Below are 15,004 nucleotides of genomic sequence, written 5' to 3'. Positions count from 1 at the left end.
AAAGCATTCGGATCAATTTGTTCCCAATCGGGACTGTTTCTTCCTGCACCTCCATATCTTCTTCTGTCACCTCCATATACAACATGAAAATACATTTTTATCCTTCTTGTGTCACCTCATAGATTAATTTTTGGATTATGTAATTCTGAAAATCATTTGAAAAAAGACTTCCAGATTACATAATCCGAAAGTTAAATAAGACTTTCGGATTATGTAATCTGAAAAGTAATCATGCATCTTCCGGATTATGTAATCCGGAATCTAATTACAAATTTGAAAAATGACTTCTGGACTATGTAATTCGGAATATTATAGAGGGATATTTTTGGAAATTTGAAAATTTATGGAGGTGAGAGAAGAAGATATGGAAGTGCATGAAGAAACAGTCCCCAATCGGTCTGGTTTGTATAATGCTGCAAATATGTGGACTAGCCCACAAAGCAAATGGACTAAGGAAATGTTGTCAGATATTTCTTCCTCCACCCCCATGATTCTTGACCTACCTCTATGGGTGTTGAAAAGGTTTATATTGTCCACATTTTAAATTTTTGAATTGTGAAATTAAAAAATATGTTTTGGATTTTTATATTTGAAAATATATTTGGATTGTTTAATCTAAAAATATATTTTGAAATATATTTATAGATCCAAGAATATATGTTAGATTTTTTGAATTATGTAATTCAAAATGCAGATGAAGTAATTTGGAAACGTATTTTTTGAATTGGACAATCCAATGAATTACATGATCCGTTAATGCACTTTAGATATTACAATCTAGAATGTTGGATTACTCAGTTTGAAAACATATTTTACATTACTCAATTTGAAAACATATTTTACATTGTATAACTTGGAATACGCTTTAATAGTAAATCTAAAACATTCTAAATTATGCATCTTGAACATGTGGATTGTATAATTTGGAAATATAATTTATATTGTATAATCTAAAATAAAATTATGAATTGTACGAATATGTTTTTAAAATAATTTAAGATAGATATGTATTTTAGACTATTTTCTACCAGTGGATAATTTAAACTTTTTCCACATATGGATATGCAAGAAGAAAGTATAGGGTGCTTAAATAAATTGTCAAATGGTTTTGTACTGGCCCAAATATGGTTAGTGGGTTCATGGGCTAAAAAGAAATTAAAAATACTTTAAAATTCCAATTTTTCTATAGTTATGCACTTATATTTGAGACTTTTTAACAGTTATTAATTATTAATGTTTCAAAATGTAACACTTTTTTTAACATTGACGTGATAATTGGTCATCTAAACAAATAATACAGACAATTTTTGCGTTAAAAAGAATGGCACGTCAGTATAATGTAGTAATAGTGTTTCATCTTAATCCTATCATGAAATTGAGGAGGAAGTTTATGATCCTCATTCTTCTTTATACATGCCAATATAAATGATGACATCAGTAATTCTTGGAAAAAATATATAATTGTTTACTATATAATTAATTATATAGTTTTAAAATATTAAATGGGTTCATAATCTGCAAATACTAAAGGAGCCCGCATTCATAGTCTCTTGTGTTTCCTTCGTTTCTATTTATTTGTCAGTTATAACGTGAATATCATAATAATTACATTTTTATCAATTATATTATGTGTTTTCCAATTTTTAAATAATTTACACATGTTTTTCTTTATTAGATGGAGAGTTAGATGGAGAGAGAAATGAATAAAGTAGGAAACTATGACATTTTTAATTTTTTACTCATATATAATAAAATAAAAAGAAATACTTAACATATAATATATATAATTATTTCATAATTATATCTCAAAAAGAATATCTCTTTTCATAGGAATTTTAATATATACATCAAAAGTTTTAAAAATAAACAGAGCATTCAAATTAAAGCTATCACATTCTCCAGCTGCTCACTGAGGAACTCTATTATCTGCAATCTCATTTGTCTTGTGTACAACACGATCATTACAAGTAAAGAAACAAACACAAACAAATAACAAGGTAAGCTAGTTATAACAGTGATTCACAACACATAGACACTTGACTCTACTTCCGGAAGACTCGTGTGTTACTTAAACTCAAAGATATGCACCTGTCATATTATATCACTGTGAAATTTACACAGCTATGCCCATAAATAATCTCAATATCATATCTCTCCTAGTATGACATGGTTAACTCATACATGCCAACTTAGTTATTTTTTAAACAACTTACATATTCATATGAACCTCCTTCGACTCTCACCATCTGAATAACTTCATCTATATGATTCCATTATCTCAGGAGAGTCAGGATATCTCCTTCTAGACGACTTAGAGAGGGCCACTAGCTTCCAACTGAGACGAGCCAACTTCAGATAAGGTGACTGCATTGGCGGGCGACACAATCCCATATTCGATGCCAACATCGGGTGCTTCTGTTTCCGATAATCCCTAGTACACATCCTAAACAATCTTAACACAATATTTTCTTTCCTGAAAATACTATGTATTAATTAAAATTCATAATCTGAATCTCACAATTAACTCATATACATTTCTACAACATCTACTATATCTACCATTTCACATTTCAATTTCAATCAATTTCCAATCAACTGAAACACAAGAAATTTTGCGAACCCATTTCAATTTCCAATCAACTCGAAACAAGAAATCATGCAAACAATTTTTTTGAATTGATGACCACATCACCCCCCACATCCAGATCTTCTAGCTTAGGGTTCTATTGAAACCTTAAACTAGCTTCTCTGACCTTTACTTGAGCATATGCTCACGAAGAGCTCCAAACCTACCAAAAGCTTTAAGAGTAGCTTAACTTGAACCACATAGTCCTGATAAAAAATTGAACTATATCACTAGGACTCTGATCTAACAAAGACTGATCCTAAAACTAAAAGAGACACATGCATAAACTTAGATTGAGACAAACCTACAAGTTCAAAATTTGACTTAAAGAGAATAATAAAATTGAACTTACTCTATTAGAGATTTTGATCGGGTAGTCTTGTAGATCTCGCTGCCAAGAGTTTAATGGCGAACTCTGATCGTCAAACTGATGAGAACGAAGAGGTTAGAATCTTAGAGAGAAGGGAGATGGAAGGAAAAGGGAACTTTTAAAAAGATGATGGTTCTTTTGAAATGAAACCTGAATAACTGAATTTTCTATTTATATGTTCTTTTCATTTTATTAATAAAATATTCAGATGTCATTTAAAATATACCATTTTTACTCTAAGTTAATTTTCTAGATCCTTCTAGAAATTGTACAATTTTTTTTAGTAAAATCAAGAAAAATTTAAAACCATAAAAAACACATAAAAAAAGGAATAAATGAGGGTACATTTAACAAAAATCCACATTTTAAAATAAATGGTTAATCCTTTCTACAAGACATTTTATATTTTTTTTTATAACTTTAGATTTGTTTTTCATTTGAGTTTTACATTAATGAATAATGAGAATAAAATTAAAATCCGTTATTAGATAATGTTAATTGGTATATTAATACTATTTTTTAAAAATTAATTGTTTTTATTAGTACGTGGATCATGTAAGAAGTGTAATATATCGAGAACAAGAAAGTATATCTATATTATTTATATAAAAACATTCATTTCTTTTTAACAAAAATCACATTACCTATAATTCCGCTGTTTGAAATAATATTCAAATATATTACTCTTTTTTTTCTTTTTTATCACATCGTACTATTTATGAAAAAAAATTTAACAGCACGTTATTGATTCTTAATAATTATTTGAAATTAAGAAAAAAGAAATCAAAATTGACGTAAACAACCTATTACAATTACATCATCACCAAACCTATTGTAAAACTGTATAAACATTTTTTATTGAGCAATGTTGGATGTAAAATTGGAACAACAGTCATCAAAGAAAGAACAATATCAACAATTTTCGAAGGAAAAAGAAAAAAAAAAGAGACCAGGAGGGAAAGATAGAGTTGTTTATTTTAAAAATTAATAAATTTATATTAGATTTGAAACTGGATGATACTTCCTTGGTTCAAAACAATACTAATGAGATCATTTTTTTTATTTTTTTTAACAAATGTATATGTTAATTAAATAAACTATAAAACTATTATTTTATGGTGTAAAACATTCATCACATAGTGAGTAATATAGTTGAGATTTGTCCCTTTTTAATATAATTTTTTTTATTCAAACTTATTAAAAGCACAACTCAATCTTAGTGAGTTCACTGTCGTGTCTTCGACGACACATAACAACAGTGCTAAATTGGTGCAATTAATAATATTTTTTTTAAGGTTTTCTTTTACTATTTGTAAATACATATGGAAAATGGTGCATGTTCTCTTCTTACACACGGCACAAACAAATAGAGACAAAGTTTTCTTTTATAACCTTTTAATGTTTATTCGCCGAAAATAATAAGAACTATGTAAGATCTCATATTTTTATTATTGAACAAATTGAATAGCAATATATAATAATATAGTTAATAGTAATGAATTAATTACATGAGTTAAAGTTCCATATCACATTCACGTCACTTCCTTCTCAAGCTATCACTAACAGTTTCCGTCTTTCTTGCACTCTCCACGTGTCTTTCAACGCGGCGCCCATTCAGATTTCCTCTCGATCGAGACCGTCCGATCTTCTCGAATCACGAGGTCTCAGCCCTTATAAGGCCCAAATCATTATTTTCTGTCCTCACACTTTTCCAGATCTACCACTCCATTTCCCGTTCCGTTCAAAACAGTTCCTCTTTCTCTCTCACACACTTTCTTCGTCACCGCACTTTCAATCTCAGATCCAACATTCTTCAATGGCGAATCCTGCACCCGCAAAATTCTCCGCTCTTCTCTTCCTTCTTTCTTTCTTAGTCACCATCGCTTCCGCCGCCGAATCGCCGCCTCCGGCTCTCTCTCCCTCTTCTCCTCCTCTGCATTCTCCTTCTCCTCGTGTCGCTCCTGCTTCCCACTCTTCCCCGGCCAAATCGCCTCAATCTCCATCCCCTGCACCTTCTCCTCACGATTCACCGCCCCCTCCTCCGCCTCGGAACACTCCATCTCCTTCGCCGGCACCGTCTCCGGACGGTGCAGATGACGGCGGAGTCAACCACCACGATGTGGCTGGCGAGCGCGCTAAAACGTCCTCGGGAGGAATGAGTTCAGGGAAGAAAGCGGGAATAGCGGTGGGAGTGATCGTCGGTGCTGGCGTGGTTGTGTTGGGAGCGTTTGTGTACAAGAAGCGCCGCCAGAACATTGAGCGGTCGCAGTATGGATATGCAGCGCGGAGAGAACTTCTTTAGGTTGGCAATTCAGTATTATTCACCATACTGTTGTAGTTTTTTTTTTTATAATTTCAATTCTATTACAGAGTATTCATAATATCTGAATGATTTGAATTTAAATTTCATTTACAAATTACAAATTTGTTTTGTTCCTAGAAAGTAGCCCACATGTAGATCCGTGTATTGAATTTTGAGGACTCTTCATTAGTCAATTCCACAGGAACCCTACCATTGTTTTTTGTTGTTGTGTGTTTTTAATTTCAATGACATGATTAATTGATTATACTGTAAATGACTTATATTACTTCAATTTAGGTTAAAATATTTCTCTAGTGTTTATTTTTCTCATTGGATGGATTCAAATCTACTGTATCATTCTTTTCTCACTTCTCCAAATACCCTTCTAAACCCTTAATTCACCAAATACCCTTATAAACCCTTAATTCTGTTTTCTACTCATGTATGCATAGCAAAGACGACTGCACGTTAGTATCCCACGATCCAATAAGATCAATTTGCTACACATCCTTGGAGGACACTAAGAAAAACGAGTCTTCACAGTCAATTCAAATGTACAATTAAATTAATTAAGAGAAAATATTTGTTTCTACACAAAACAAAACAGGTTAATGCAAAATTGATTTTCTTATTATGATACTTTTTTTTCAATTGCTCTGAATCGTGGGAATGCTAACGTGCAGTTTTTATCGTGCTGTGTGTGTGCATATGTAGTGAACGGATTGAAGGGTAAATTGAGTAAACAATTAAGTGATGTGCCAGCATATGATGAGTGGTACAGGATATTTGAATCCAGTATAAAACCCTCATCGTGATTAGAGGAATTTGATTTTTATATTCATGGCTGTTTAAAAGTATTTATTGGAAAAAGTCTATTTCTTCAAATATACTTTTTCATAAATAAGTATACATTATGTCAAAATACATTTAAAATATACAAACATGAGTCATATAATAAGTTTATAATTTAAATTATATTCACATGTATAAAATTAGTTTGAATTGGGGTTATATCATTTTTCAAAATCAAATAGGAAGTTCAATCCAATCTGATAAAAATGTTTATTTATTTATTGAATATTTCAGTTTATTTGGTTTCAATTATTTGTATTTTCTAGTGAATTGATAATTGCATTGGGTAATGTATTTAGAGTGGTTTAGGTAATCTGAAAATGAATGATGAGAAAAGAAATGGTAATTGCATTGCCTGAGTCAACTCCAGTCCTGGGTCAAAATTTGCATCCCTTTCTATGCGGTGCATATGGTAAGAAATATAAATTTGTATAGTAAATATTTTGATTATTACGTATAGATGTGGTATTGAATTATTAATTATTAATGTATAAATAAAATAATAGAGATTGTGGCTTAAATAAGGCAAACATCTTGTTCAATCAATCCCCATCAATGCAGGTATGAATAGGGAAGTGTTAATGGTCTGAGTTGGAAGGAATTAGTATATTTTAAATGATGGGTGTTGGTATGTATCCATAATGGATAGTGGGATACAGGCACCTTTATATGCTTCATTATGACTACTTATTTTATTTTATAACCCATCTCTTTTGCTTCAAAACATATTACTTCACAAAATAAAATATATTTTTTTAGATATTAACTATTTAGGAATGTTATTTTAAATTTCATAATAAATAATTATAAAAAAATATATTAAAAGGAAAGATAATGGGGTAAATTGGTTGTTCACATAATAATCACCATAAATCATTCACTTCTCATATAATTTCCTCACTCAATTTTTCAAAAATATCTCAAATCATCTATATCAAAGACTCATAATCTTCATAAATCAAATCAATCCTCTTAAAAATAGTGAATTACCTGTACCAAACAAAGTGTAAATAAAATGCCACATTATGCTTTTTGCCTCTTGGAAACTAACTATCAAGCGCTTATTTTTCTTTTATGTCTTTCACTATTTTTTGTAAGATTCCATTTCACACTATATTTCTAAATTTAAAGACAAACTAAATTAAATGCTTTCACACTAATTAATAATAGTTATACTTTTATTTAATATTTCTTTTATAGAATAAAAATGCCTTTTTTTAAATTACATTCAATTATATTTATTAAGGATAATACTTAAGTTTAATGATAAGAGTATTTTTTCCAAAAAAAATATTAAAATAGTAATATTAAATAGAGTTCAGGTGGATAAAAATTACTTATATTTAAGTCCGTTAAACATAATTTCTTCATTAATTTTAGTTGTTTGTGGTTGAGTTAGAAGAAGTAGATGGTTAGATATTAAACTTTATTTTTAAAAATATCGAATCTTAATTTATTATCTTAGAAAAAGTTTTTCCACTACATTAAATTCGAGATGACTGAGTAAAGTGAGTAGATTATATATACAACAAGGATGATGGTGATTTTTGTTCAATCATATCAATACAAGTGTCGTTGTATTATTATGTTGGAGACTTTTCTTTTTCACCCTGGATCAACCCATTGGCTGCATACTCTATTTCTTTTTTACATTTCATTCTATGTTAAAAATCTTACAGATCAATTTTGCAATATATAACTACGCTAAATCTCATTATACAATTTGTCACTTTCCTAGTATGATATAATATTACATGAAAAATTGAAAACACATTGTTTTTTTGGTCTTGGGAATAATTTACTAGGTATTTTATTTGGTTTATTATTAAAAGGTATTAATTAATTATGCTAATTTTATGATACTTCTTAAAAGTGCACAACTCGTTTTCTTAAAACAACCTTGATGAGAAAAATAAACAATATAATCCACAATACAAGGTGCAAAGTAAAAAATCGGAGATAGATCACGTGATAATAGATGGTTTTAGCTTAATTAATGAGAATGTTAAGAATAAAATTGTATTAAATATTTTAAGAAAAATATCATTTATGATAATTTTATGTGGTTAGAGAAAGTTACTTTATATAAAAGATTAAAAAAAGAAAAGTTAATTGATTCACAAGTTACATCATCACGTGGGATGTTTTTTCCCGTGATTTTGTGCTTATTTAGTGAGGATGGTACTAGAAAAACTATTTAATTTATTGATTATTTTGAAAACATTAAATGTAGAATTGACGTAGATGTAACTCATTTAGGAAACGAGAGAGGTTTTACAGAAGTAATTAATTAATGTAAAAAGTATATATATATATACCAGATTGGTTGATTTTTTAAAAGAATTTTATATCCTTTCGAATCATTATAAAGGGATACTTTCTGCATAGTTTGTTAACCTCAATAAATGTAAAAAGTCAACCTTCCATACCAATTTATTCCACACCTGAAATAGTATCACTTATGGTCAATTAAGGTGGGAAATGCTCTCTTTAATGATAATAATTGTTTAATTTGCCTAGAATCTCACTTGTAAAATTGCAAAAATGTAACAATATCACACAAGATACCAGATATATATTTTCCTTAGATAAATCAATTTGAAATTATTCTTAAATAAATTTTAAAATAGTAAGTATGATGAAATGACAATGTACTGATTGATTGGAAGTGTGAATGGTAATCTTCTGAAGTTATGTTATTAACCACAAAATGGATGAAATTAAAATTCAACCTCTAACTATATGAACTATATATGTGCTAAAATTCATATATTTTTTATTGAGCAAATTGAGAAACAAATCCTCTTTATTTTTATATTATATTTTATTATGAATTTTGTAGAGCATAATATAATATGAATTTTTTTTAATAAGGTGGATGTAACATCGACGCAAGAAAATAAATATATATTATTATTGGAGAGTCAACATTAATTATAGTTAAAAACATCTCATAGTATATATAAGTGGATGAAAAACTCATCTTATGAGTCAGTTTTATAAAGATGAATTAAATTAAAGTTTAATTTTTAATATGGTAATGAGAGTTTATTGGGTTTATTAGACCACCCGTTATCAAGCAACGATCAAACCATCCATTATATAGTCACATGCATGAGTTGACAGGTCTCGGGAGTGAGGATGTGTGTTTGAGATCTCACATTGATTAGAGATAAAAACATTTCATATTATATAAGTGAAGTACAAACCTCACTTTATCAGTCATTTTATAAGATTGAGATAGATTTAAAGTGCACTTCCTATTAACTACATATACATGTTGGTCTCGTACATGGTTGGTCTTCTCCTATTTTCTCTATAGAGGTTATGAAATTCTTGTGGAAGAGCTATATTCTATGTAGCACTCTGACATAGACACTGATACGACACGGACACGGATAGTTCAACATGTATAATTTTCAAAATGTAGGATACATGGACACTGGTCTATATATTATATAATTATGAATTATGAATTGAAAATAAATATTTATATGCACAAGTATGTCTGAGTTATCTTTTTTTTGCAGAAAAATGTTTCTCATGGCTGGTTTAAAATGATTTGTTCCTTGTTTTTATAATCATAATAAAAACTTATAAATTAGTTTGAGTTTTTAAAAAATTAATATATTTATCCTTTTTTAAAATTGTGTTGGAATCATGCTAGAATTATCAGAGATCCACAAGATATTTTTTTGAAATTGACACTTCACCTATATATGTTCTACTAGTGTCGTACACATGTTGGTGTCTGATACGTGTGTTCGACATTAAAGAAGCGTATCCGAGACTTATACTCTATATCTCTATAGAGCGAATGTTGGGAGTCCATTTTTTTTTTTCATTTTGCAGCCTTGCATCAAATTGAAATATGGAATTGTAAGAAACTCCTTCTATTGTCTCCTAAAATGTGCTAGCCTTGAAGGCAATATTTGAAAATTCTGTCCTAAAATTAAACCTGTAAAAACAATAGTTACTGTTGAATTGGAGTTGGACAGTTAATAAATAAATTTATGTTTTTAGATTTATATATTGTTTTAAGTAATAAGATAATATAAAAGCATAAGAATCAAGACGCGGAAAATTATAAATTGATATAAATGACTAAATTACGTTTTAGGAGATAACCAAAAATTTGGTCAAATAATGTATACATATGCATACTGTTTTAAAAATGTGTTTTTTATTTATTTATTTTATTTTATTAATTTATTTTAGATTAAATTAAAAATGAAAAATATATGAATGTAAAACTTAGATAAATATTGATATTTCTGCGTTGGTTTGTATCGTTTTCAGTTTTTACCTATTCTTAAATGAGCCCAATCTTGGTCAAACCCGCTAGTATAATGTTACAAAATACGCTGAGATACATGAATTAAACCATTTAGTGCTTGGTTAACCAAAATTTGATATTGTGTGAACAACCAACTAATTTAGGTAGTTCCAAACCAACAACAGAAAAACATCAAAATTAACAAATAACTAATCTTGGACAACGTTTATGTTTGACAAAGGACATGCAAAAAATAAAAGTCTTTGTTACCACATTAAACATGAAAGTTATAACAGTCTTAGATCACTTTATCTTAATAATTCGTCTACATATGCAACTATATTAAATTTTAGAGAAAACTTCCTTGTTTAGTGAAATGCTACCTAATTCAAAGAAGAATATCTCCATTAGATAATATGACAAGAAAACAAGTCCAAACTCGAAGAGCTTATTCAGAAACTCACATTTGCAGGTTCACCCTTTGCCCTTAATCAAATGAAAATTACAAATTCTCTATGTAGGATCTGTTTGTCTGTGTTTATTTATGAAACTTTTTAATTATCAAAGCGTGTTTTTTTTATAATAATTAGCAAATATAAACCTCAATATTTCATATATAAAACAATCTTCTAAAAAGGTTTTCAAAAGATTATTTTGTCATGCAAGAGGCAGCACAGTTCAACATCCATATCCGGTGGTTACTTTATGTTTCAAAGATGTTTAAATACTGAAGGAATCCCACAATTACATGACACAATAAGCTTATAAATCACGTGACAAATGTAGCTAAAGATACAAGCTTTCTGACTTACCAGTCATGTTAAATATGTTCTGCAGTAATGATTAGTTGGCACTTAACAATAATGATATCCACAGGAAATGTTTCGTGAATTAAATTTCACTAGACTGTCTACAACTCCATAGCACGTGCTCAAGATATAAAGAAGTTATATATAAATGTATTGTACTAATGGAAAAAAAATAGAAAAACCAAATTGAAGCACAATATCATACATTTTTAAGTATTTTTTCATGCATCCTAGAGATCCTATGAAAGTAACATAAAACAATCAATGGGAATATTAGCCTGGGTGATAGCTTCATACTTGTCCAAGCGAAAGAATTTGTTTTGCAAGTGGGACATTAGGTCTACAATGTGACACTGCAAATGAATCACAACTTATTTAAGAGGTCACTGCCTCAACGAATGAATGCTTCTCCAAGATGGCAACTGTCTCTTCCTTTGCACTGCAAATGATGGGTAAACAAGAACAATCGATTTAATGCAACATAAAACTCATACTTACAAAATATCAAATATACATGGTAACCAAAGATTATGAACAGGTTTTGTTCAAAACATGCACCATTCTGCTAGTAAAACGTGTCAGTTGAATCACTATTATTACTTAAGAAAAGGCTTCGGATAGGAATGCTGGCCGTTTTTCTTATGCATTTTGCAGAGGTCTATGTAAGTTCTCCCAACTGGATGAATTTGGTGTCATTCATTTTAAATGGTGAAATACTGAACAGAAAAATCCAAGCATTTTCATCGTATATTCGAGTGGGAAAATGATTTAACAGAAATAGTTTTTGACATCTGCATCTTACAGCACAGTACATGTTTTAAACAATGTAGTATAGTAAAGTTTAGACCAGCTACCTTCCAGGTCTAAGTATCCTATATTTGTGTGGTGCAGTGAGGTCCACAACTGTAGAACCTGTACGACTTGATGGAATCAAACCACCATCATAAACAAAAGCACAGTGTTCCCAGAGGTTCTCAAAGTCCTTGGTGGAAAGACTACTTGGCTGTCCACTTAGGTTTGCACTGGTGAGGGCTAGAGCAGTTTCTGAAGCACGGGCAATGGTCCTGATGAAATTGCAATCAGGCACTCTAACTCCTATACTATCCAATCCTGGGTTCAAAGATCGTTCAAGAACGCTTGACTCTCCTGTAAAATATCCAGGTATACATACTATCAGCAGACAAGACAACAAATATGATCTTTATAACAGAATCAAAGGTTCACAGAAGATATTTTGACAAAGGGATCGAAGATATAGGAATACATTGCTGCATTAAATAAATTTCTTTGCTAGCTGATTGCTTTAAACATATGTTATAGATTATTCTGCATATTTTTCTTCCATAAATTTATTTTCCATTACACACTCTCTCTCACATATGACAAACAGACCTCGTTTTAGTACAACTGTAACAGGCCCAGGAAGGAGGGAATCAAGCAGACCATGAGGTAAATGGTCAGTGACAGCAAAACGGTTTATGTCTGATACGTCACCAACACAAATAGCCAGAGGGCTGGTATGTCTACGGCCTTTGATCTCATAAATCCTGTTAACTGCTTCCAAAGAGCTTCCAACATGCCCCAATAGAAAGTAAGATGTAATCATCAATCATTCAGAATGCAATTTAATAAGAGACATAGGAAGGTCCAAATATGTGGACACTAGCAAACGAAATTTTGAACACATTTGATTAAAACCAAAAAAACATGTAGGCATTCAGAACGATGGGTTTTCTCCCATATGATGTTTATGAAGCTTTTTACATCTTATCAAAACCTGTATGAAATGGATATATAGCATAAAACAATTATTCATCTGCTTCCTTTCAGGAAGATCAAATTTTACTGACCCAACATTTCATTGGATATACTGTCAGGAAATATTGTGAAAAGCTTTAATTAGGCTCGTAGATTAAAACAACAGATATGTTTTAGGCATACAAAACTTTTTTAAGTCCTTTTTGAATCCAGTCCGACCAACAGCAAGCACTCGGCAATGCTATGCACTAAGAGAAAAAACGATATCTAGATTTACAGAAATTCATTGAAATTTCACTAGTTTAATGGTAATGGTGCAGTTACAGCTTCATTCTTACTTAATGCTATACTATTCAATAGTGTTTTCATAATTTTCCAGCAGAAGGTACAGAAAGAAGAAAGATTCAGTTAATCTGAAAATATTTCCGTCTCCATTTTCTTTTATGTTGATTTAACCAAGCTTGAACTTTAATTTTCAAAAACATAGTTATAACTAAAATCCAAGACAGTAAAACCACTACAACCAATGTTTATTACATTTACCTAGAAAAAATATAAAATGCAACACAGAATTGAAAAAACAACTAGAGGGCCAGAAACAAAAGTGAAGCTTGAAGGATTTCAAGCATACAGGCTATAAAGGCAACATTAGTTTTGAAGCAGAGATTGAAATAGCACCATACCAAGCATCACAAGCAAACCCGTAGAGCGTATCAGTGGGTACTGCTATGACTTTCCCAGCTTTCAAAGCTTCAACTGCCTCTCCAGCATAAGCATCCGTGGCAGGATGAACCACCCCACTACCCATATAACAATTTTCCACACTGCAAGCCATGCTTTTGGAGAAACCCCTTCTCAGCCCTTGACACTGTTGCAAACGTTGAACAGCCGACAACCTGCGAAACCCTGAAGCACAAGTGTCACATGTAGAACTCAATTTTAGAGTTGACCAAAAAGGTTAAGTACCACATAAAATTGTCATTTTTTATGCAATATGCCACCAAAGAAAGCATTATTGACCATGAAACACAAGTGGGCATACAAGAAGTTAAAAAATAAGGTTGAAGGGTGACAAATTTGGTTAATTGATTGACCCACCAACTGTTTGATTGAAGTTCCAAAAAAGAAAAAAATAAAAAAACACAGAGAGAGAAGGGACTGACAAGGGTTGTGACTAAAGGTCACCTCGGAAGGAGAAATTGGAAAAGAAAGTAGTGTCGAGGAGAAGCACTCCTTGCGCCGAAATATTCATTCTATGCAAAATCTGTATTCAACTATGCTCTGCTCCATAATCACTTCTCTACCCAATACCTTATAGACACACTCTCTGTTCCTTCAGTTCTCCACTTTCTACAATTGTTTTTCTGTTTCATTTTAAAAATTAAATATATTTTTTATTCTTCTAAAATTACAAATCATTCTATATAATTCTTTTAAACTATATGGATTTTTATTTGAATTTCTATGAAATATTATTTTTCATCCTTTTAAAATTTAAAATCGCTAATTTTGATCATAATGTTTATTTAATGATGAATAAATACCATGTCCTTTATAATTCTTACCTATTTTGTTTAAAGGTATTATTTAAACACCCTTAGAATAATTATTTGACTTTTCATTATATAAATTCTTAAAATGTGCAAGTCAATAAGTTAATTATTAATTTTTTTTACTAATTTATAAATTGTTTTGACCAAAAAATAAATAAAAAATCTAATAATTATGTTAAATTAGTTTGTTTTATAAGTTAAAGCTATAAACTAGTTCACATATAGGTAGTTGATAGTTTTTAATTTTATTCTATTAATATCTTTTATATTTTAATATATTCTTTATTGTTTTTATTTTTTTTACCTATTGTTATATATTTAAATTCTACGGAGATAACTAATTATTGTAGTATTTTAATATTTGATGAATTAATTTTAAATTTTTATGCAGTTTAAATTTTTTTTAAAAATATAATTATAAATTGAAATAAATAAATCATTATATGTTGATATGTGAA

The 15,004-nt window shown here is 29.9% G+C and overlaps 2 protein-coding genes across 3 annotated transcripts; one reads left to right on the top strand and one right to left on the bottom strand.

Moving 5' to 3' along the window:
• The first annotated feature begins 4,687 nt into the window (after positions 1 to 4,687).
• LOC137825696 (uncharacterized) lies at positions 4,688 to 5,518 on the top strand. The gene has a single exon (XM_068631435.2). It carries the CDS (start codon positions 4,813 to 4,815, stop codon positions 5,296 to 5,298), a length of 486 nt encoding a protein of 161 aa, XP_068487536.1. The 5' UTR covers positions 4,688 to 4,812; the 3' UTR covers positions 5,299 to 5,518.
• A 5,777-nt stretch (positions 5,519 to 11,295) lies between these two features.
• On the bottom strand, positions 11,296 to 14,359 carry LOC137827122 (DHBP synthase RibB-like alpha/beta domain-containing protein). 2 transcript variants are annotated; one of them, XM_068633347.2, is made up of 5 exons: positions 14,157 to 14,359; positions 13,677 to 13,899; positions 12,628 to 12,803; positions 12,090 to 12,381; positions 11,296 to 11,674 (listed from the first exon to the last, which is right to left on the bottom strand). In XM_068633347.2, the coding sequence occupies exons 2-5, from the start codon at positions 13,826 to 13,828 to the stop codon at positions 11,611 to 11,613; spliced, it is 684 nt and encodes a 227-aa protein (XP_068489448.1). In that variant the 5' UTR covers positions 13,829 to 13,899; positions 14,157 to 14,359; the 3' UTR covers positions 11,296 to 11,610. The 2 variants fall into 2 exon arrangements, with proteins under 2 accessions (XP_068489448.1, XP_068489440.2); XM_068633339.2 differs by having other exon boundaries at positions 14,179 to 14,350.
• Positions 14,360 to 15,004: the final 645 nt, after the last annotated feature.

Source organism: Phaseolus vulgaris, chromosome 11 (assembly GCF_051622355.1).
Source record: "Phaseolus vulgaris cultivar YP4 chromosome 11, ASM5162235v1, whole genome shotgun sequence".
Lineage (NCBI taxonomy): Eukaryota > Viridiplantae > Streptophyta > Magnoliopsida > Fabales > Fabaceae > Phaseolus > Phaseolus vulgaris.
Note: the sequence above shows the minus strand (reverse complement) of the source record. Positions and strands in the feature narration are given on the sequence as shown.

Coding starts and splice junctions, on each gene's coding strand:
- LOC137827122 (XM_068633339.2), bottom strand. CDS start 14,245: ATGAATATTTCGGCGCAAGGAGTGCTTCTCCTCGACACTACTTTCTTT. Junction 13,900..14,178: donor TTCCAATTTCTCCTTCCGAG/GTGACCTTTAGT, acceptor CTTGTGCTTCAG/GGTTTCGCAGGTTGTCGGCT. Junction 12,804..13,676: donor GGGTTTGCTTGTGATGCTTG/GTATGGTGCTAT, acceptor GCATGTTGGAAG/CTCTTTGGAAGCAGTTAACA.
- LOC137825696 (XM_068631435.2), top strand. CDS start 4,813: ATGGCGAATCCTGCACCCGCAAAATTCTCCGCTCTTCTCTTCCTTCTT.